The 23,906-nt window shown below is 43.6% G+C and overlaps 2 protein-coding genes across 3 annotated transcripts in view; one reads left to right on the top strand and one right to left on the bottom strand.

The window, feature by feature from the left end:
* Window positions 1–758: 758 nt before the first annotated feature.
* galm (galactose mutarotase) lies at window positions 759–9,008 on the top strand. The gene is made up of 7 exons (XM_063191742.1): window positions 759–1,123; window positions 1,633–1,787; window positions 2,036–2,242; window positions 5,839–5,920; window positions 6,500–6,650; window positions 7,497–7,671; window positions 7,938–9,008. The coding sequence occupies exons 1-7, from the start codon at window positions 937–939 to the stop codon at window positions 8,013–8,015; spliced, it is 1,035 nt and encodes a 344-aa protein (XP_063047812.1). The 5' UTR covers window positions 759–936; the 3' UTR covers window positions 8,016–9,008.
* A 235-nt stretch (window positions 9,009–9,243) lies between these two features.
* The window catches only part of dhx57 (DEAH (Asp-Glu-Ala-Asp/His) box polypeptide 57), a 42,658-nt gene continuing 27,995 nt past the window's right edge, over window positions 9,244–23,906 (bottom strand). For both annotated transcript variants that reach the window (XM_063191642.1, XM_063191643.1), the window contains 11 exons: window positions 22,200–22,296; window positions 21,638–21,811; window positions 20,917–21,117; window positions 19,793–20,072; window positions 18,971–19,066; window positions 15,792–15,875; window positions 14,702–14,839; window positions 13,867–13,941; window positions 13,431–13,565; window positions 11,188–11,388; window positions 9,244–10,310 (listed from right to left, as the gene is read on the bottom strand). In XM_063191642.1, coding sequence (XP_063047712.1) covers window positions 10,167–10,310; window positions 11,188–11,388; window positions 13,431–13,565; window positions 13,867–13,941; window positions 14,702–14,839; window positions 15,792–15,875; window positions 18,971–19,066; window positions 19,793–20,072; window positions 20,917–21,117; window positions 21,638–21,811; window positions 22,200–22,296 — 1,625 coding nt within the window. In that variant the 3' untranslated portion in view covers window positions 9,244–10,166. The remainder of the gene's footprint in view (window positions 10,311–11,187; window positions 11,389–13,430; window positions 13,566–13,866; window positions 13,942–14,701; window positions 14,840–15,791; window positions 15,876–18,970; window positions 19,067–19,792; window positions 20,073–20,916; window positions 21,118–21,637; window positions 21,812–22,199; window positions 22,297–23,906) is intronic.

Below are 23,906 nucleotides of genomic sequence, written 5' to 3'. Positions count from 1 at the left end.
CCTATTATTATATTGTATTATATATTATTATATTTAAAAAAATAATAATAATAATAATAATAATAATAATAATAATAATAATAATAATAATAATAATAATTGCAACAACAACATGTTCAAAGAACACCACACACAACAACAACAGCACATGGGAAAGGGGGTAACAGTATTCTGATAGATTAAGTCAGATTATGACTGTATGAATCTTGTAATAAATAAGGAAGGCTGCATCATATGCCTCAGACTCAGACTACAATCAATTATTGGAGGTGTCTTGCAGACATCTGGCTAATTTGACCAGTCAAGTAAGGGGATGTGGTCACTGGTCACAGAGGAAAACCCAGTTGCTAAAAATATAAGGGGAGGCAACAAGTGGAACGACACTCAGAGGATCCTCTAATCTGGGGCAGCTCTATTTACACCCACGTTGGTTTTACTCAGACACCCACAGATATTAATTGCAGATCTTTAGTAGGCCTAATAGCCCATCGGGTGCAGCCTACTAGTTTCTGGTGTTGTGAATTTTTTTTTAAAATCAAAATAAATCAAAATCATCAATCAATCAAAATATCTTGTTTGACAACTGTTAGCTATACATCAATTTCATCAACATATATTAAAAAAATAGAGTTATAAGAAAAGAGGGTTTGATAAAAAGAGGAAAGTAGGCTACAAAAGTAGGCTATCAACAAGCTGAGAAAACTACACTTGTCCCGTCGCACATTGATGATGTGTTAATGACGTCGCGCATCACGAGCACGGATGTGCATGTGATTGTGCAGTGCAAGGAGAAAATCACTTTTTAGACTTTCTGTTATCGCTTGGTAATAAACGTTGACACTGTCGCTGCGGTGGTGCACTGTCGGATCTTTGATCACTGTAGTTCTTTGAGCAGATCGTTTCTTCAGTCATATTTTTGCAGCGAAGACAGCTGATATGACAGATATAGCGAAGGAAGTGTTTGGTGTCATCCCAGAGCAGGGTTCCGTGGAGAAGTGGACATTGAGCACAGGCAGTGTTCGAGTGGAGGTAATATCTCTGGGCTGTATCATAACCTCAATTAAGACCCTCGATCGACACGGCAACTTTGCAGACGTGGTACATGGTTTTGATGACTTGCCAAGTGAGTATAAGCGCTGGAACGCCATTCAGTGATTGGATAAAGTCCATAGGCCAACTGTGCATAGAGCTCTACAGTGCAGATTGTCTGTCAATCACCTCTTGTGCCTACGCTATGTACAATTTGAATTTGCAACCTGCCTAACAATTGCTCCTCACCTCACTTGACCTGGAGGAGGATGTAGGCTATGATTTTCTTTTATATCAGGTAGACTGTTTTGAGCAAATACTGCCCTCTACATACTCTCTGATCAGCAGCAGGCATAATTCACACATTGTGGTCAATAACTGATCCAGCGAAGCTTTTTTAAATGTCAGTTAATGTCAGTTGTTTCAATTAGTAACATTTCGTGTCTGGTCATGACCTTAATCATATTTTGACCTCTTTAATGTGGCTGCCACATTTAGGTTATCATCAGTTTAATTTTACTTGTAGAGTGATACTGAACTGTGATGATTTGATGCATTGTGTGTGTGTAAAAGCTATGGATTTAATGTATGCGTCTTTTCCAGGTTATGTGTCAAATCCGCGCTTCTTTGGAGCTGTTGTTGGCCGGGTTACCAACCGGATAGCCAAAGGCCGTTTCTCCATAGATGGGCAAGAGTACAAACTCGCTGTGAACAACGGGCCTAATGCCCATCATGGGGGGCTACGGGGCTTTAACAAGGTACACACACACACACACACACACACACACACACACACACACACACACACACACACACACACACACACACACACACACACACACACACACAACTCTAATCCCTATATGGTTGGCTGGTCTGTAAGGGTACCCAAGGAGGACATAAGTGTGTGTGTGTGTGTGTGTGTGTGTGTGCGTGCGTGCGTGCGTGCGCGCGCGCGCGCGTGCGTGCGTATGCGTACGCGTGCGTGTATGTGTTTGTTTTCTAGGCATTATGGACGAGTGAAAGGGTTGAGAACGGCGTGAAGTTCAGCCACATCAGTCCAGATGGGGACGAGGGCTACCCTGGAAACCTGCGTGTCTCCGTCACCTACTGCCTGGAAAAACACACCCTGAGTGTCCACTACAGCGCCCGCACAGACAAAACGACACCTGTCAACCTCACCAACCACTCATACTTTAACCTGGGAGGCCATGTAAGACACAGACACAGACACACACACGGACAATCAGACACACGCACGCACGCACACTCGCGGACGGACGGACGGACATGTGCGTGCACGCACACACACGCACACTTACAATGAAAGAAGGTTCAGTCATCACTGACACATCTGTTACCCCTTTGTGGAAATGTTGCTGTTGGAAATGCGTGGTCATTTTAATTGGCCATGAAGATGGCAGCATTCTCATGTCACGTTAGCCCGGGCTGTTAGCCTTTGGCAAACCCTCTCCTGTAGTTGTTTTCTTTCCTTTCATTGTCGTTGTAAAACATGGTTACATAACCTGTTATTGGACGGAGAAGACACTTCTATTGTAGCAAAATAATTGCACAGAGATTTGAGAAATATGATCCGCATGGGAGGTGGTTGCACACTCTGGGCTTTGCTTTGAGTTTTTGCAGCTGGTAGGTGTCGTCTCCATTTCCAAAGCTATTGGGCACACACGTAGGTGCAGCAGGAAGTCCTTTTTATGCATGTATGACATGACCTAAAATTGGTGAAACCCTTGAATCCAGAAGACCTTGGTACTTTTCCTTAAACCTACTACATTACTCATAACATTCAAGCAAACTTGCAGATGAAATACAAATACCAACAACATTAAGCTGGATATCGCATTCAATAAAATGAATATTGACCGTTCATTCCATTCATATTACATACACACACTATTTTACTCATATGTGACCCCTCACCACGAAACCAGGCATAAGTCGCGCAGCCGCGTTCAGAGCTACAGCCAAATTTAGTCAGGGAAGCGATTTTCTATGTGTTTTGACATCTTGGAAGAAAACGGTACCTTAACACTTATATTTTCAATTTCCATGGTCATTACATTCAAATTCGGTCAATAAAGATGTTTATTATGTCAATTATGTCAGCGTGATCAAAAGTTCAGGCTTCACTGAGCAAAGAGAAAGCCGAAAAGGGCCACTTTTCCCCGATCGAAACAACCTCCGATCTGTTGCGGATCATCCAAGTGTTTGGTACGAGAAGAAAGCTAATGAAATGCCCTGTCCAATCACGTAGGTCAAATGGCGATATTATTTTGTAGTTCTTTTAAAAGAGCCAATCAAAAGAGTAAACCAAACCCTCTTGTTGCTATGCCTGTCAAGATCAAGCTCCGTGATTGGTCAAACGCCCACCGCGTGCTCTACGGGCATGCGCAGTTCTCTCACTTACATCCGCAACAAACCAAGCATGGTTAGTGTTATTGCAAGTTTGATTAATGTTTCGTCTCGTAAATAGCCGTATTTACTCCTCATTTTTGGACAACAATGACAAGGACAAAGGCGACTGGGAGTCTGATGATGACTGGGATGCCTTTGATGATGAAAAAGACGATCGAGTGCACGAACTGGGAACAGATTCAGCAGTGGAGAAGACCAATGCGATTTTTACCGCGGACGTATCTCCCAATTCTGGCTATGAAAAGACCAATAATCTTTGGTAAGTTAGTGTACAACTTAGTTACATAGCAGAGGACACTTTCTGTTTCTTGATTTTTACGTTTTAACCCTCCGGATTTCATCTGCATGACATGTATGTGTGGGTATAATGGAGCTCTAGAAAAACGTCTCAGTGCATGCCTTTAGTGATTACATACTCCTCGTTTTGAAATGGGCTAAACTTAAAATAATACTGAGAGTATATGCAACTATTCTACCTGTAGTTAACTGGAATGGTATTTTTTACATACTATTCCTATTATTTTATTCCAGCATCAGCAAGGAAAGACTAACAGGCTTACTGAAATGGTACTCCAATGGGACAGGACAGGAGGGAGAAAGAGATCCTTCAGCTGGACAACATCAAAGGAGAGGTGACATTCATCCAACAACAAGGTTTCACAAAATGCCCTAGTGCTCACTGGACATGTCCCTGGATTTAAACGTGATGATCTACAGCCCCTGCCTTCAGTTCACACTGCCACCAAGGTCAACCAAAGCTACAAAGATGTTCTTCTTGGGACAGGTAATTAACATTCTCTTTTAAATATTGTGGTCATCTAACCTATTTGTAATATGGGTGTCATAGTTGGCTGGTAGCCATTCTTTTAATGAATTTCATGTTTATGCTGCAGCTGTCATATTTCAATGCTTTTAAAGTTAATATCTTGCTTTACAATGGGCGGCGATTGTTAAAATTCTACTCCATATAATGAGCTATATCGATTTATATTTAAATAATTAATTTCAGTTGAGCTGGAAAAGAGAAAAAAATGTAGCTGTCTTAGGGTATAACTATTTTTGTTTTGAAAACTTTTTTTCTGTCAATTCATTATTTTTGTTATTTTTCATAGAGAAGAACTATTGGACCATCAAGCACCAACAAGAGTGGAGACTTGAAGAAAGCAACGCATATCTGAATCTTACACTGACTCTGAGAGTGCCCATAGACAGGTTGTGGGCGTGGAGATGAACTTTTAAATCTGTAAATATGTGGCAAGTACACAAGAGAATACGTGAGTAATGTGTGTGTGTGTGTGTGTGTGTGTGTGTGTGTGTGTGTGTGTGTGTGTGTGCGCGCGCGCGTGCATGCGTGTGCATGTGTGTATGTGTTTATGCTAAATGCATTTAATTTAATGCTATATTGACCTAAATGTTCATGTCCTTGATGCACTGTATGTTGTGTTTTTTTTTTAAGCTTTGGCAGCATTGATACTTCCAAGCATGCCAATAAAGCACATTTGAATTTGAATATGCAAGTTAAATTGTCTTTTTTAGTTCTTTTAGGGTTGCCATTGGTAAGCGGTAGGGCAGTCATGGGTAAGCGGTTAGGGCATCAGACTGTATCCCAAAGGTTGCCGGTTCGACTCGTGACCCGCCAGGTTGGTGTGGGAGTAATTAAGCAGTGCTCTCCCCATAATCCTCCAAGACTAAGGTACCCTGAGTATGGTTCCGTCCTGCCGCACTGCTCCCTTTGGGGCGCCATTGGGGGCTGCCCCCTTTTGAGGCATAAATGCAATTTCATTGTGCGCAGTGTGCACTTGTGTGCTGTGGAGTGCTGTGTCACAATGACAAAGGTAGTAGGAGTTTCCCAGTTGGGCTTTCACTTTCTTTAAGGCATAACATGAAGACAGATACAGTATGAGAGCATGAATTGGTGATATAAGATGATCATATTTCAGGTGGATGATTTCCCCATTTGGATGGAAAAGTCAGTTTCCGTTTAAATAATAGGTTAAAGTTCTTTGATTTAAACAAAACTTCTGTGACATGTCCGTCATAGTGTCATTAATCATCTGTGAAAATTTCATGTCAATCGGATGATAATTAATATGCGTTGCTAAGGACTTTATACCTATAAAATAGTCCAAAACTTTGACGGCCGATTTCTCGAAAAGGCGTTTCGCGAAATATGTCCAAACTCCAAAAGTAAAATTTCCGTAACTTTGGTTCTACTTATGATAGAAACATAATTTTTTCACCATAATAAACCTTGGGTTCTGCTCTATCAATCCACATAGATAACTCATTTTTGATATCCAGAGACTTATGCCTGGTTTTGTGGTGGTGGGTCACATATTCACCGTATGCACAATTATGTCCTATGCATCTCTACAGGGAAAAGAGGACATTTATGACCATGAAGTGACGGTTTCTGCCCAGGCGTACCTACCTATGGATGACACAATGATTCCAACAGGTGCGTTTCTCTCTCTCTCTCTCTCTCTCTCTGTGTCTCAAGCGGTCTTCATTTATGCATGCACCAAGAGACATTTCGATCCGAATCATTCGCTGCCCAAATTATCATTTTTGTCATTCATCAATGTCTGCTGTGGGGTAATAATAGAGCCTCGTGACTTCAAGCTTAACACCTTGCTGCTGCATTTGCTAACCAGCTAGAGTTGCGACATGTGATACTGTAGCTAGATCTCTTCTCATGAGTTATGGGACTTTCCCCCTCTCAGCCTGAAATGTAACCCCACACAGCCCCCCCTGGTGGGAGTGCAGAGAATAATCTCTAGGGAGGGAACGTGCCATCAACACTGTAATTAAAGTTAATTGAGGGAAAGCTGTCCACACTCTCTCTCAGTTTAGCCTTGAAAGTGGTTCAGATCTCTAGTGCATAACATGGTTCTTTAGATGCATTAAGTATTCACAAAAGTAAATGACTGATTTATTTAGCCAGACTTGGACCATGTGAAGGAGTTCGGTCGGTTCATATACACGCTACGCTTCTAAAGCTCGGAGGTCTTGGTCTAAAGGTTTTTCCTTCACACAGGAGAGGTGAAGTCGGTGGAAAACACACCCTTTGACCTCAGGGCGCCTGTTCTGATTGGTTCCCGGTTAAAGGAAATTGCCGGGCCGGGGTTTGACCATAACTTCTGTCTGTGGGAGCCAGGCCAGCCACACGAGGAGCGCCAGTGTGCCAGGTAGGCTACTATCCAGCCCTTTCCCCCTCCTGTCATGCTGTGAAACACACTAGGAGGCCGCGCCCTCCTAGTGACGCAACACCTTCAGCGTTGCAACTAGTCAGGTCAAGAGCAATGCAAGTGCTTTCTGAGTTCCCGCAAATACGGGAACTCCTTTCACTTTGTTGGGAAGCAAACCATAAGCAAACTAAGGGAGGCGGGTCAGACATGCCGTTTGGGAAATGTTAATTGTTATGCTCTTGGTCAGACCAAGTCTCGAAGAGATTTGAGCGTCGATGATAATCAGGCTAGAAACACACATCTACTGACACGGGTACATACAGACGATTAACCCAAGATTACTCTTACCCTCAAGTGGCACACAGGGTGCTGCTGAACTGGGTAAATATTTTGGATGGATTAGGTTCAATTAACAATAGAAAAAGTCAAAATCTCCAGGAACCACCCACCTGCCGAAAGTCATACTGTCAAAACAAAGTGTTACTACCATATGCGTTATGCATATTATCATCTCAAACGATTCCTAGCCTATTCAGCGTGTAACCTCACAAATTTGGTCACACTCACGTCTTGAGAAACAGTCTCTTGTGTTTTACACACACACACACACACACACACACACACACACACACGTATATGTGTATGCACCCACACACAAGCTGAGTTGTATAGAGTAGAAGTACTCTTACAGATGTAGTAACAACACTAGTAGCATGTTATTACAAAATTGACTAGTACCACTACTGTTTTAAGTACATTTTGTAGGAGTACTCCTACTTCTACTTTATTCTGCTCTGCACACGAGTTGTGTAAAAGTCGCATTTTGTTTGTTTGTCTGTTTTGTAGGCTTGTGCATCCTGAGAGTGGGCGAGTTCTGGAGGTGAGCACCACCCAGCCAGGCATCCAGTTCTACACTGCCAACTTCCTGGATGGGAGCCTGCGGGGGAAAGGCGGCATCTGCTACCCCAAGCACAGCGGCGTCTGTCTGGAGACCCAGAACTGGCCCAACGCAGTCAACCAGGTAGGCATAGCTGTCAATCAAACCACTTGAGCAAGTTCAAAACTTGACTTGTGTCAGTCTCTAGCCAAATTGGGTTTGAAATCTGTTTTGGGAGCCAATCAAATTCAAGTAATGCCAGTGGCACGATGGGGGCGTGTTGTTGTTGTTGACATATTAGATTTAACCCCGCTGGTCTTGCCCAATTCAGTTGCTTTAGGAGTACTTTGAATTATCTAATCGTGAAGATTATGTGCAAGGCTTACATGCAAACGTGTTTGTTTTCACAGCCGCAGTTTCCTGACTGCCTGCTGAGGCCTGAGGAAGAGTACTCACACACCACACGCTTCACGTTTACTGTGGTGTAACACACACACACTCACCACCCACCTACGCACACACACTCACCACCCACCTCAAATTTATCGTGGTGTACATGCACAACAATCATTCCACTGTCTCGAGTGCCATTCCTTGCTCCAAGTTTACTGTGGTGTAACACACGCACTCACACGTCATTCTCATCTCTCAAACACACCACCCAGTTCAAGGTTACTGTGGTGCACATGCATAATAATCATTCCACTGTCTCAAACGTCATTCCTTGCTTCAAGTTTACTGTGATGTAAGACACTCATACACATTCATTGTCTTCTCTCAATCATACCCCTCACTGTTTTCAATAGAACCCCGCACACTGGTGCAGATCTGCAGCAGTGTGCAGGGTTCCATTGAAAACAGTGGAATCAATCATCGGCGGAGCAGTGCGCCGCACTTTGGCGGAACTAGTGTGCAGAGGCCCTAATGATCCACTGGCACGCCCTATACATTTTCAAAGAGAAGAAATTTTGCTCCCGCACAGCATGGTGGGTACGCGATATAGCTATGCGATGTGACCAAAAGTTCAGAAATCACCAAATTCACCTGCCGTTGTGACCATATCGTGAGGCGAGGGCCCAAAAGCCGAGCAAGACCTAGGAATGGGCTGTACAGTTGTCCAGTCACATTACAGAGCAGTTGCACATATCATCTAAGCCTACAGTAATCAAAACGTTTTCGAGGACAACAGCGATGCATTTGGAGTTGCGATGCAATGTCATGCTTCTGGGTCATTACTGCAAGTTGTACCATGGTGTGACAGACCCAAACACACACATAAAGAACTTAGTAGTTTGAGTTTTGTCAGACACAAGGCAAGCAGTATTGTGAATGGGAGAAACTCCTTTGCCTTATAATCTCATTGAATTCTCAGGAAACTGAAACACATGCAGTACACAAATGTACATTCCTTTGCCAGTGCCAATCATGAATGTTAAAGGTTTTGGATTGTTTAAGATTAATAAAGGGAAATTGTGACTTCAGAGATGCTTTTATGACTCTTGCTTTTGTGAATCTTCATAGATGCTATTGCTTCCAAATAACTCAAGCTATGCACATAAGACAATTAACATAAATTCTTGCTTTACAGATAAAACTTTATCTCTGAGGCATATACTATTTCTGTTGGGATATAGTGCACTAATTCAGCATGAATTCATTTGAGAGACAAGTCACTAGACATATGGCATTATGGAAACGAAACACTCACACACTGAGTTAGGAATGAGAGTTGACTCTTATTTATTCGTCATCGTCATCATCATGGGTAGCACAACAGCTGTGCGTGTATCAAAACAGCCACGACGTGCGCTTTATCCACACAAGTCCTTGGGCACATAAATACCATGATTTGGGACGAGGACCATTCGTTACGTGCAATTATAATTACAGTAATTCATCAAAGGACAGTCCGGGTCCAATATGGACACTATTATTACACGCAAATCTTGTGCTCTTGCTCACACAAGCCAGTAAGAGGGTATAGAAAACACTGCCTCTCTTCCACACACACACACTCACTCACACTCATATATACGTACAATCATGTCAGAGCATGTACTTGTAAACTGAGTTGAGATACATTTGGCAGCTCAGACTGATGGGCTTGGCTTATGTCCATGTGAATACCTTGTTCACCGTGAGCATAGGGTAACTACATGTACACCAGTGTGTCAGGTCAAAGTTGTAGTTTCACTCTGGCCATCAGACATTTTGAAACGTCTCGGCTCTCTGAGGGTTACGTAACATTGGGTCTGCCAAAATGAATAAATACGGAGAATGGCAGCCTTGCGGTGTGTTGATGGGTTGAAATAGGGCACAGGGCATCTACTAGTACAGTTTAGTAGATAATGTTTGTGTGTACATGGGTCAAGGTGTGCGTGTTTGTGAGCAAGAGAGACAGTGAGAGTAACCACTGAATATGTTAACAGTGGCCAAGACCAGCATATATGATGCACAAGCGCTGTGTGTGTGCGTGTGTGTGTGTTATGCCTGATCTTTGTGTGCATGTGATCAGGTCCATATGTGTGTGTGTGTGTGCTACTGTGTGGATATGAGGGAGACTATGGTGTGTATGATGCGTGATCCTCGTGGGCAGGTGATGAGGTCGATACTGGTGTGTGTGTGTGTGTGTGTGTGTGCTACTGTGTGGATATGAGGGAGACTATGGTGTGTATGATGCGTGATCCTCGTGGGCAGGTGATGAGGTCGATCATGGGGTTCTTGATCTTCTCCTCTAGCAGCTGGTCCAGCTCCCATCTCAGCTCCTTCACCAGCTCGGCCACCTAAACACACACAGAGTCATGGCTAAGCATGGGCAGTCATGGGTAAGCGGTTAGAGCGTCAGACTTGTAGCCCAAAGGTTGCTGGTTCGACTCCCGACCCGCCAGGTTGGTGGGCGGAGTAATCAACCAGTGCTCTCCCCCATCCTTCTCCATGACTGAGGTACCCTGAGCATGGTACCGTCCCACCGCACTGCTCCCTAGAGGCGCCATTGAGGGCTGCCCCCTTACACGGGTGAGGCATAAATGCAATTTCGTTGTGTGCAGTGTTCACTTGTGTGCTGTGGAGTGCTGTGTCACAATGACAATGGGAGTTGGAGTTTCCCAATGGGCTTTCACTTCACTTCACACACACATTTAACAATGCAATATTAGCTTCGGAAAACACACATGCACATGCACACAAGCAAACAAATATGACAATGCAATATTACCTTAACAAAGCACATACTGTATGCACACCATACACAAGTCCTGGGCAACCAGAATACAGGGGGGCACAGAGCCTAAATGTGCACATACACACACTGACGCTCACACACACTGACGCTCACACACTGACGCACACACACAGACGCACACACACAGACGCGCACACACACAGACGCGCACACACACACACACACACACACACACACACACCACACACACCACACACAAAACTGGGTCTGCTTGAGGCAGCTGTGGTGTAATGGTTAGGGAGCTGGACTGTAGATCACAGGGTTGCAGGTTCAATCCCCACCCTTACCAATCGCTCCCTCCTTCAGCAAGGCACCTATCCCCACATTGCTCCAAGGACTGTAACCAATACCCTGCAATATCTGTACGTCACTTTGGATGTAAGCGTCAGCTAAGTGTAATGTCATGTAATGCGACTGACCTCGTGTGATGCGGCGGCAAACTTGATCCATCCGTCGTCGAGGGAGACGGTGAACTGGCCTCGCTGCAGCTCCACGCTGACCTGGCCGCCCCCGAACAGCACCAGCGGGTACACGCTCACCATGCTGCAGTCCCGGATGAACACACGGCTCGTGCGCACCTTCTCGTGGTACACCAGGTACGGGCTGTCATAGTGGCGCACCTGCAGTGGAGCCACACAGAGAATGTTAGAGAGCAATAATACCTACACATAAACAGTAAGAGAAAGAACAGAGTATTAACATGTAAACCTGAGATTCTCAAACTGTGAGCCCTGAAAGTTTTCCGAGTGGGCCAGAGGGGTGGGCCCCAAGTTGGAAAAAGTCTGGAACCCCTGCTGTATTCTACAGGTCCTTCTCAAATAATTAGCGTATATATTGCGTTAAAGTTCATTTTTCCCCCATAATGTAATGATAAAACATAAACTTTCATATGTTTTAGATTCATTGCACCAAGATGACCCTGATGAAGGCGTAAGCCGAAACGTTGGTCTTATTAACTGTAACTGCATGAAGTTCTGAGTGTGCGACGACCATTCATTTTCAAGTTAGATTCATTGCACACCAACTGAAATATTTCAGGTCTTGTATTGTTTTAATATTGATGATTTTGGCATATAGCTCATGAAAACCCAAAATTCCCATCTCAAAAAATTAGCATATCATGAAAAGGTTGTCTAAACAAGCTATTAACCTTAGAATTAACTCTAGCCACTGGTAAAAGCTTCCTGAGGCTTTAAAAAGTCCCAGCCTGGTTCATCACTCAAAACCGCAGTCATGGGTTAGACTGCTGACCTGACTGTGTTTAACATTGAAGTCAATGGTAGTGGCATTGCATGAGGGTTATGGAAGCCCAGATATCATTAATGCTTAGCTGTCAACTGTTTTTTTGTTCTTTGATCTGATGACCCACACTTCCCTCTTCATTATACCCCATAGATTTCTATACCACACTTAGGTACTTTGGTGGTTATTGACATTCTAAACCACCAGACAGAACATTCCACTGACTTTCAATGGGGTTTCATTTCTGGCCAATTAGAATGTCCATAACCACCAAAGCACCAAAACCTGGTATGGATATCTATGGGGTATAATGAAGAGGGAAGTGTGGGTCACCAGATCACGCAACAAAAAACAGCTGACAGCTAAGCATAAAGGATATCCAGAACTTTCCATCATTTCAGGTGTTCCTTCATGACATTGCAGGCTACGTTAAGACAAGGAACTGGCCATTTTAAAATGTGAGTTTTTTAGATATTTAATTTTTAATTTTTCAATTTATCATAATTCATATTCTGAGGTTTGTTGTATTCCAAGCTGATTGTGCAATTTGTAGAGCCAGAAAAGAGCTTTCAAACAACACCACAGAAAGCTTTTTGTGACTAACACTGACTGATATAATCAAGGCTGAATGCATAGTGTCCAACCCTAGTTCTTTCCTAGTCTTTCCTAGTCTGTTTCTCCCTTAATATTAGTGTCAGATTCAAACCAATGCAGTTCTGGGGTGCTACCTTGCTACTAAAAAGGCACACCAAGTATGATTAAAATCTTTGTCGGTCGGGTCCCAAAGTGTCTGATTTCGCGTGAAATGACCCTTTTTTGAGATGGGAATTTTGGGTTTTCATGAGCTGTATGCCAAAATCATCAATATTAAAACAATACAAGATCTGAAATATTTCAGTTGGTGTGCAATGAATCTAAAACATATGAAAGTTTATTTTTTTATCATTACATTATGGGGAAAAAATGATCTTTAACACAATATGCTAATTATTTGAGAAGGACTTGTATACGGGCTGTCGTAGTGGTGCAACAGTAGTGGAGACATGGAGACCACAACGGGTGGCGTTAGAGAGCCATCTTACACATACACAACAAGAGACATTTTGAACATTTAAAAGCAGCCATTAATGATTGCAACTAAACTCCTGTATGTACTATAGTGTATACTATAGAGCTGTATACAACTGTATTCTACACAGTATATGGGCACACCTGCAGTGGAGACATGAAACCAACAGGGGGCGTTAGAGAGCCATGTCATACACACAGTGATAAGAGGCCAGTGCATTGCATTTAATGCCCTTTAACATACAGCTAATGTACTCCAAACAACATGGCACAGTACTAAACAACTCATGGTAGTTGCATAATCTCAGTGTGTGTATGGGGGAGACGAGAGAGAAAGAGAGAGAGAGAGTACCGTGTAGTTGATAGATGAAGGGTGTATGTGCACGGCTCCATCGGTCTTGGTCATGAATTTGAGCTCGTCTGCTTTAGGCTGCATTTTCATCGCTCCTTTGCTAGTCTGCTTAAATTTGCCTTGCGGGGCACGAACCTACATGTGCATGCAGAACACAAACACATACACATGTACAACAACATAAACAGCATCCATAAAAATATTCAGGAAAATAGTCATACTATATTTCATCTGCAGGACTGTACATTAAAATAAATTAATACAATTTGTGAAAATTTGTAAATTATCAGCATCTACGGTACTTGCGTTTCCATTGTCATTCGCTTTTTTTCTAGTTATCTTAAGAAAATCTGTATGACCGCTTCTAAGATTACACATACTTAAAACACAAAAACCTGCCATGGTGGAGTTGAAATTCAGACATATAGTGACTCACCTGCACTACATTGGGGTAGAGGGCGGCACACAGCATGGCAGACATCAGCTTGGTGTTGTCAGCATTCAGGTTCGCCTGGAGACAAACAGAAACGCCACGCTTTCACAAAAAGATCCAGTGTTGCGTTAAGGTGTGCAATGCATTCACACAGTATTAACCCATGGATGCTGGATCCTGCGTAGCACAACACTGACCCAGGCGCCTGAAGCCGCATGGATGCAGCATTCAGGCTCATGAGATTTGAGATTGTTTATTGAAATGTTGGTAGGTTACAGCTGAATGAACACATTCTATTGCAAGATGAGGTCTTCGCTTTTAAATGCAACTTATTTCATGTTTTTATGTGCTTCAGAGGCTGAGATATCTAGGTTTTTACAGGCCGAGGGCACCTTTTCCCAAAACAGGCTTAGGCATTTAGCATTCGTTTATTGCAGATGATTTAGGAATGAGTGGGTTGAGGGTTGTGTACATATTTGTGCAGTTCACTGTGATCGTTAAGGCATGTTCGGCTATATGTGTTGTGTGAGCTTGACAAGTGCCTGAACATAAAAAGGAACACTGCACGCTGGAAGAGAGGAAAGACGCCTTGTTTTACACAGAACGATTGAGTGGGAATTTGCAATGTGAATGCATGTGTGTGTGACGTGTGTGTGTGTGTGTGTGTGTGTGTGTGCCTGTGTGTTTTACACAGAGACCAATTGAGAGGGCATTTGCAATGTGAAGGTGTGTGTGTGTGTGTGTGTTTTACACAGAGACCAATTGAGTGGGCATTTGCAATGTGAAGGCGTGTGTGTGTGTGTGTGTGTGTGCATGCGTGCGTGCGCGTGTGTGTTACCTCGTGTCCGGTGGCCTCCAGTACCCCGTCGGTGCCTTTGGAGCTCATCCTCTCGATGACCCTGGCCTTCAGTCCCTCCTTCACAAAGCCAATGTCAGACAGGAGCTCCGCAAACTGCCTCTTCAGACACGATATCTCCTACACACACCATTAAAGAAGCCAGGCAAGGGTAAACACTAAGGCTAACTGTGTCTTTGCACACACAATATTTCATCTTGCTCTGAAATAGGTTGGAATGAATGAGAGTATGTTATTAGTATGTTATTATATGGTGTGACGTCATCGGTCGAATGCTCCATTCATTTCAACGGGGCTCCCCAACGTTCGCACGTCTGTTATTTTTCGATAACAGCCGGGTTGGTCTATAACAGACCGCTGTCAATGGCAACAAGACTTTTCACTGCTAAAGCGACTTTTCAACAAGACTCTAATCAGCTGCTGTGATAGACAACACCTGTTGTCCTGGCTACATAGCTGTTGCCTAGCGGTGTTTCACAACCGCACTGTTTTGTTTTGCGCAGCAACAATCTTAACATTAAATAGGCCTAAAGAAATGTCCCCGCCATGTGTGAATCATTTAAGTATATCCATATAATAAGCGGGTTAACTTTCGGCGAGTCGGTCGCTTTGTGGAATAGCAGCACTTCAGAGAGAACAAGACCCCTCCGCTCCGCGTCGGGGTCTAAAGATTCTCTCTGTCGTGCTGCTATTCCACGGTAGCGACCTTCTCGCCGAACGTTAACCCTTACGTAGTAGAGTGATGTTACCTGTATGGTTATGTGTGTATGAATGACTATTTGTAAGTGTATGTAGCCTGGCGATGCCATCCTATGTACTTCCACCCAAACATTTTGGCTCCGCACATAGTCTGGCAAAACCCTCCTAGCTGTGTGTGTGTGTGTGTGTGTGTGTGTGTGTGTGTGTGTGTGTGTGTGTGTGTGTGTGTGTGTGTGTGTGTGTGTGTCTGTGTGTGTGTGTGTGTGTGTGTGTGTGTGTGTGTGTGTGTGTGTGTGTGTGTGTGTGCGTGCGTGCGTGCGTGCGCGTGCGTGTGCGTGCATCATTCATTTCAAATGAGAGCAGCTGGTGTTACCTGGAGGCCTCGTGAGGATAGGAAGTTCTCTCTGCAGTATTGGAATCCTGCCCCTGTGCTGCTCTTAGCTGCTGTGCACCAACCCTACACACCACACACAACAGTATATAATGGACACACGGAATCACCAACCCTACACACCACACCACACACAACAGTATATAATGGACACACGGAATCACCAACCCTACACACCACACCACACCACACACAACAGTATATAATGGACACGTAATCACCAACCCCACACACCACACAACACAACACACAACAGTATATAATGGACACACGTAATCACCAACCCTACACACCACACCACACCACACAACAGTATATAATGGACATGTGGAACCACCAACCCTACACACCACACACAACAGTATATAATGGACACACGTACAGTGAGGAGAATAAGTATTTGATCCCTTGCTGATTTTGTTGGTTTGCCCACTAAAAAAGACATGATCACTCTATAATATTAATGATAAAATGTATTCTAATATAGAGAGACAGAATATCAAAAAGAAAATCCAGAAAATAACTTTGAAGAATATATTTTAATTGATTTGTATTCCATTGAGGAAAATAAGTATTTGACCCCTCTAGTCAAAGAAGACAAAATACTTGGTGGCAAAGCCCTTGTTTTCTCATACAGAGGTCATATGTTTATTTCAGTTAATGACAATGTTTGTGGATATATTAGAAAGGATTTTTGTCCACTTTTCTACGCAGATCATCTCTAAATCACCTAAGTTGTATGACTGCAGCTTGCCAAATAGGAGCTTCTGTTCCCTTCACAGGATTATTATAGGGTTAATGTTTGGAAACTGTCTAGGCCACTTCATGACCTTAATGTGCTTAAACTGCTTGAGCTACTCCTTCTTTGCTTGGGCTGTATGTTATGGATTATTATCATATTGGGACGCCAACCCATGACCCACCTTCAGTCTAGTGGTGGTGGGAAAGAGGTTGGCATGCAGCATTGTACGTTTACATGTCTCCCTCCATCCATTTCTTGACGATGTGAAGTTGTCCTGTGTCTTGGCCAGACAAACAACCTCAAAACATTATGCTACCACTTTCATTTATGATGTTGGAGAAGGTGTTGTTCTTGGGATCATAGGCAGCATTTCTCTTCATCCAAACACATCGAGCTGTGTTAATGCCAAACAGTTTGATTTTGGTCTCATATGATTCCAGCACCTCCCAATCATATCCTAATCCAGTTTGATGTTAATTGGCAAACCTCAGGTGAGCCTGAACAGGTTCCTTCTGAAGCCGGGGTACCATACATGCACTGCAGGATTTTAATCCGCTGTGGTATAAAGTGTTTCCAATAGTTTTCTTATGATTGAGGTCCCAGCTGCCTTGAGATCATTTCCTAGCTCCTCCCATACAGTTTTAAGGTGCTTTATCTCCTTTTTTCTGGTTATTAAATTCCCACAAGGTCAAATCTTGTATGGAACCAGAGACAGGCCTAAGATTGATGATTGATGGATCATTTTGTATGTCCTAAAATTGGGAAGAAATACACCAACAGTTTGCTCTTTAATATCCAGGAGCCCATTTCAGCCTTGTTGAGTTCTAAAATCTTTCCCCTGACATCCTTTGACAGCTTTTTGGTCTGTCCTATGTTGGCGAGTTTAGTTTGATTGATTGACTGATTCTATGGACTGATTCTGCAGATTCAATGTGTCTTTTGTGTAGGTTACTATTAACAGGTGTGTTCAATTCAGATAAGTTGATTGGAAGTGCCATTTGATCTGCGGGATCAGAACTCTTAATGGTTGGCAGGGGATCAAATACTTATTTCCCTCAATTAAATATAAATCAATTATTATATATTCTTTAGAGTTAATTTCTGCATTTTCTTTTTGATATTCTGTCTCTCCATATTAGAATACATATTATCATTAACCTTAAATACTGATCATGTCTTTATTTGTGGGCAAACCAACAAAATCAGCAAGGGATCAAATACTTATTCTCCTCACTGTAATCACCAACCCTACACACCACACCACACAACACAACACAACAGTATATAATGGACACGTGGAACCACCAACCCTACACACCACACCACACCACACCACACAACAGTATATAATGGACACACGTAATCACCAACCCTACACACCACACCACACAACACAACAGTATATAATGGACACACGTAATCACCAACCCTACACACCACAACACACAACAGTATATAATGGACACACGTAATCACCAACCCTACACACCACACAACACAACAGTATATAATGGACACATGGAATCACCAACCCTACACACCACACTACACAACAATACACAATGGACACATGTAATCACATACTTCTACATACTGAGCATGTATCAGATGCTCATGTGCAAATCTTTGTGACGTTGCTATATTCAACACCAAGAAAATTGACAGAATTACCTGTTCAACTCTTGCAATGACTACTAGAATGTCAAAGCTTTTTTTGTGGAAAAATCACTTATGCCATGTGTAGACCAGGCGCTACCTACACGACCCCAAGTAGCTAGGGTGGTTGAAGAAGTTTCGCCATGAATTCGCTTTATTCGCTCTGGACACGGCATTGACATGTTTGATTCAGCTCATCACATATCAGCGCTGTCTTGAAAGCCTGTGACATTTGTCGATATGAACGATCCAATTGGTTTTTGCCGAACTGCGTCATAGCGAATCCGCTTAAGATTAGCTTGAGTTTAATCGTCAAAATTCACTCTGGTCGCTCAAGAAGCTTCGCTCCAAGCGAATTCGCTCTGGTAGCTTTATTCGCCTTCCCTCCATAGAGAAATAATGACTTCCGCCGCTCAGGTCGTGCAGTTCGTGCTTGGTGTACACGGTATTTCATGCCAATAGTACCTCTCACTCTGCCCCACAATTTAACACAGCCACAAAGACACAGATACACACAGACAAAGACCAGACAGATAGACAAACTCACACGCACATAGACACACACCGACACACACACCGACACACACACACACCGACACACACACACACACACCGACACACACACACACACACCGACACACCCACACACACACACACACACACACACACACACACACACACACACACACACACACACACACACACACACACACACACACACACACACACACACACACACACACACACACACACACACACACACCTTATAGGCCTGGATCAGAGCCAGGTGATCACTGTTGGCCAAAGCAAAACTCAGCTTCCTCTCATTCGCCTCCTCTCTCTTATCCCATGGAGACACCTGGTAGAAGAAAAAGAGATAAAGAAAAAGAAACAATCATGTGCCAAGTCTCTTCAAGGCCAGGCTGTAAGTTATTCATATAATAACTTACAGCCTATAGTTATAGCCTATATTATAGTAGTTGTTAAGAATATGGTGTCAATTACAAATGGGCTCTTAAAGGTGAGGCTGTATATTATTGTCATTATATTATATATTTTTGTTGTTGTTAAGAATATGGTGTTAATTACAAATGGGCTCTTGAAGGTGAGGCTGTATATTATTGTCATTATATTATATTTTTGTTGTCGTTGTTAAAGTGATACTGCGCCATTTTTGGAAATGAGCTTATTTTACACCTCTCCTTGAATTAAATGATTAGGTTTTACCTTTCTCCTGTACTTTCAACCATTCTTGGAGTATGGCAGTGCAGATTTTACTTTCATGCTAGCAGTTAACATTGAGTCCTATGAGACCAGCTGGCGGCTAGCTGGTCTCATAGATAGGACTCAATATTAACGGCTAGCTTGGAGGTAAAATATGCACTGCCGTACTCAGAGAACGGCAGGAAGTACAGGAGAAAGGTAAAACTCATGGATCAAGTAATTTAACTCAAGGGAATGTGTAATATGAGCTTATTTAAGGATAGGGTGATAATTACAAATGGGCTCTTGAAGGCCAGGCTACAGTATATGTTGTTATATAGTACTGTATTATAGTTGTTGTTGACAAGGATATCATAATTACAAATGGGCTCTTGAAGGCAAGGCTGGCGGCGATGGTGAGGGCGGGGTCCAGGCAGCGGAAGATGGCTCCGAGCAGCATGAGCTTGCCGATGCGCACGTCCACGGGCAGGCAGGCCAGGTGCCACCCCAGCGGCGTCAGGGCCTCGTCGGCCGCCGTCATGGCGCCCACGTCACACAGGCGCTGTCGCGCCGCTTCCAGGCTGGTATCCGACGGCGGCTCGATCAGACGGGAGAAGACCGACTCCAGAGGACGATCGGCAAACAGCTCCAGCACCTTCACCCTACAGATGGAAGAAGGGGGGGGGTTGAGGGAGGGAGGAAAAAGGCAGAGTGGAGATAAGTGATAAGAGATGAGCAATCGGCCCTGCCGTGGCTATTCGGTGGGGCACTCTCCTGCCATGTTCGATTCCCTGCCCGGGTCGTTTGCCGAAACCTCCCCGTCTCTCTCCCCATTCGCTTCCTGTCTACCTCTCATACTCTCCTGTCCATAATAAATAAAAAAATATATATATATTTTTTAAAAAGACAGATGAGCAATCGTGCCCGCATAGTTAAGGAGATAGGCTTTAGATCAGAGGGTTGCAGGTTCGAATCACTCCCGTCCACTCCCTACCAAGCTCCATGACTTAGTTGCCCTTGAGCAAGGCGACTAACCTCATACTGCTGCTGGGACTGTAACCAATACCCTGTGCTTAAAAATAATGAAGTTGCTTTGGATAAAAGAGTCATATGATATAATATAATATAATATAATATAATATAATATAATATAATATAATATAATATATCAAAAGAAGACAGAGAAAAAGGGGGAGGGAGAGGAGAGAGAGAGAGAGAGAGAGAGAGAGAGAGAGAGAGAGAGAGAGAGAGAGAGAGAGAGAGAGAGAGAGAGAGAGAGAGAGAGAGAGAGAGAGAGAAATAAAGGGAAAGACAAGGGGTGAAAGAGGCAAGGCAGATAATAGATGTTTAAGAGGGAAACCGGTCAGGAAAATGGAGATAGAGACATACATCAAGAGGGACCAACAAAGAGTGTAACAAAACAACACAGAAGAATAAGACAACCAAGAACAAGCAACTCTGGCTCTGATTGGCTGAGAGTTGAGATCGAAGGTGTCTGGCCTGTACCTGAGGCAGAGCTGTTCGAGGGGGGCGCGGAGGATCTCGGGCAGCTGCTGTTGGGCCAGGTGGTGGTCGTAGCGGTGGCTGGTGAACAGGTGGAAGCACACGCCTGAAGCCACGCGCCCCGCACGCCCCCGACGCTGTAACGCGTTGGCCCGCGACACCCAGGCATCCTCCAGGCTCTCCATGCTGCGGCTGGCGTCATACCTGATGGGGGCAAACACACACAAACGCGTGCACGCACGCACGCACGCACACACGTGCACACACATGCACACACACACACACACACACAGTTTGTGTTCTAACGATTCTGGTGACCTTGTAAACACAGTATTGTTTTACATTGACCAACACTCTCTCTCACACACACACAAACACCACAGACATTGGAAAAGGTAGAGACGGATCAAGTCCACTCTTTTTCAGGATCCATGTCACGCCAGGTGAACACTCCTTTAGGAGACCAGCGAGGTTGAGAGTAAATGGACTTCCCTTAATGCTGTAGATGGTGGTAGTGCAAATCTTACACAAGCCGCACCAAAAGAGAGGAAAGAGCAGAAGACGGAGGGGACAATGCCCCCTTAAGAGACCAAACTTGAGCACACTCCTCTGCATTGGGTAGGCATGCTTTGATTTATCTTACTGCTAGAAAATGTCTGCAAACACTTCATTTATTATGGTCATTCAGCTATTGCGGCATCCATGATGTGGACAGTAAACGCACCTCTTCTCCTTCATCCGGCCGGAGTCCACCACATAGACCACGTCGTCGATGGTGACGGAGGTCTCGGCGATGTTGGTGGAGATGATGATCTTGGTGACGCCCTCTGGTGGCCGCTTGAAGACCGCCTGCTGCTCCTCGTTAGCCAGGGAGGAGTGCAGAGGGTACACCACGCACCTGGGAGACACACACACACACACACACACACACACACACAAACACCAATAAATTGGAGGAGAGAGAGCACAGGTTACACCACACACCTGGGATGGGGACGAACACATGGACACACACACACACACCCTAAAATGAACGTGCTACAGGGAGGAGTACAATGGTTAAACCACACACCTGTGAAGGACACTAACAAACTAGTTAATTTGTTTATTTACAGTGCAGAACAATAAAACAGAATTAGGCAGAATTAGCCAAAATGGCAATTTTACATCTATCCATAGACCGGTGTTAACAGGTCAGGTCGATACCCATACTATATAATCTATATTCATTGTGTGTAACCGGCAAACCATGCACATGCGACACCCATCCTAATTTCTGTATGTACCTTTTTGCTGTTCTGTTGTTGAAGGTCCTGTTGGACTGAAGCTGTTCGTACAACTGTTTGATCTCAGCCATGCCGGGTAGAAAGACCAACACTGCACCTGTTTACACAGATACACACACAAGGGTCAGTGATGTTTCAGCAGTAGCACACGTCAGGGCAGTGCCACTATTGTATGTTTTTTTTTTGTTTGGTTGGTTTTAGTGGACTATCTAAGAAGCATAGTCATTGCAGCATATCAACTACCAATTACTTATTAATTTATGGGCATTGGATGCCGTTGCGTCACCTGACGTCTGAGTAAAAGCAGGGCATTGCATCTGACTTGATCAAAGTATGATAAAGCATGAGCATGAGCATGACTTCTCTGTCTCGGGATGTGCTCCTTTGGTTTTGCTAACACACACACACACACACACACACACACACACACACACACACACACACACACACACACACACACACACACACACACACACACACACACACACACACACACACACACACACACACACACACACAAATTAAATATTGTGTAATATGATGTACATGATTTTCAGCTGTCCCATAGCCAGGCCGTGCCCTCCTAGTGACGCAACACCTTCAGCGTTGCTACTAGTCAGGTCAAGAGCAATGCAAGTACTTTCTGAGCTCCCGCAAAAATCGTGAACTCCTCCGAAGCAAACAACCATTAGCAAACAAATGCGGTTTGGCAAATGTTAATTGTTATGCTCTTGGTCAGACCAAGTCTGGAAGAGATTTAAATATTTACAAAAATGTAACTATGAAATATATCCCGTGTGTGTGTGTGTGTGTGTGTGTGTGTGTGTGTGTGTGTGTGTGTGTGTGTGTGTGTGTGTGTGTGTGTGTGTGTGTGTGTGTGTGTGTGTGTGTGTGTGTGTGTGTGTGCATTCTGTCATGTTTACCTTTTGAAATAATAAAAAATACATGTAAAAAAAATGTAACTATGAGTAAGTAAATAACACAGTGTGTGACCTCCCTCCCTCCCTCTCTCTCAAACACAAACACAAACACAAACATAAACACACACACACTCACACACACACACACACACACACACACACACACACACACACACACACACACACACACACACACACACACGACATCTCTAGGCCTCCAACCACAACAATGTCTTAATGCGTCATTACTTAGATTAGTTTTGCAAACTTTCACTTAGGCAGGAGGAGAGGGATGGCCCAAAACTTCTTTGGAAAAAGGTCATCACTTGTGTTTCGGGAATTAAAATAAAATAAGCAATAAGTAAAGACATGATACAAATAAGTCCAAAGACAGTGACAGGTGAGATGCAAGTAGTGATGTCATAATGATTCCCATGGCCGAATGACAGCTACAGGATCTAGATGGTTGACGTGATGTCATAGTGGTTCCCATGGAAGAGTAGGCCTAAAACAGAATCTTGTACTAGAATGAACATTTTGTCAAGTTGAAATTCAGGACAGCACATGAATTGATTCATTTAAATGATGGTCATCATAAAGGACATTTTGTTTCAGTGGTGAGAATCTACGGTACAAAGGTAGGCCTAATTTTTTTCAAAATAAAGCCCAGCTTTTAAGTACAACTATTGCGAGCAGGAAATGTAGCAATACATGACAGTTTCAAGTTGCTTATAGTCAAGTTGCTTGCTGCAAGATTCAAGATTCAAGATTTTTATTTGTCACGTGC

Source organism: Engraulis encrasicolus, chromosome 24 (assembly GCF_034702125.1).
Source record: "Engraulis encrasicolus isolate BLACKSEA-1 chromosome 24, IST_EnEncr_1.0, whole genome shotgun sequence".
NCBI classification, from domain to species: domain Eukaryota; kingdom Metazoa; phylum Chordata; class Actinopteri; order Clupeiformes; family Engraulidae; genus Engraulis; species Engraulis encrasicolus.
This window is presented reverse-complemented; position numbering and strand designations above follow the sequence as displayed.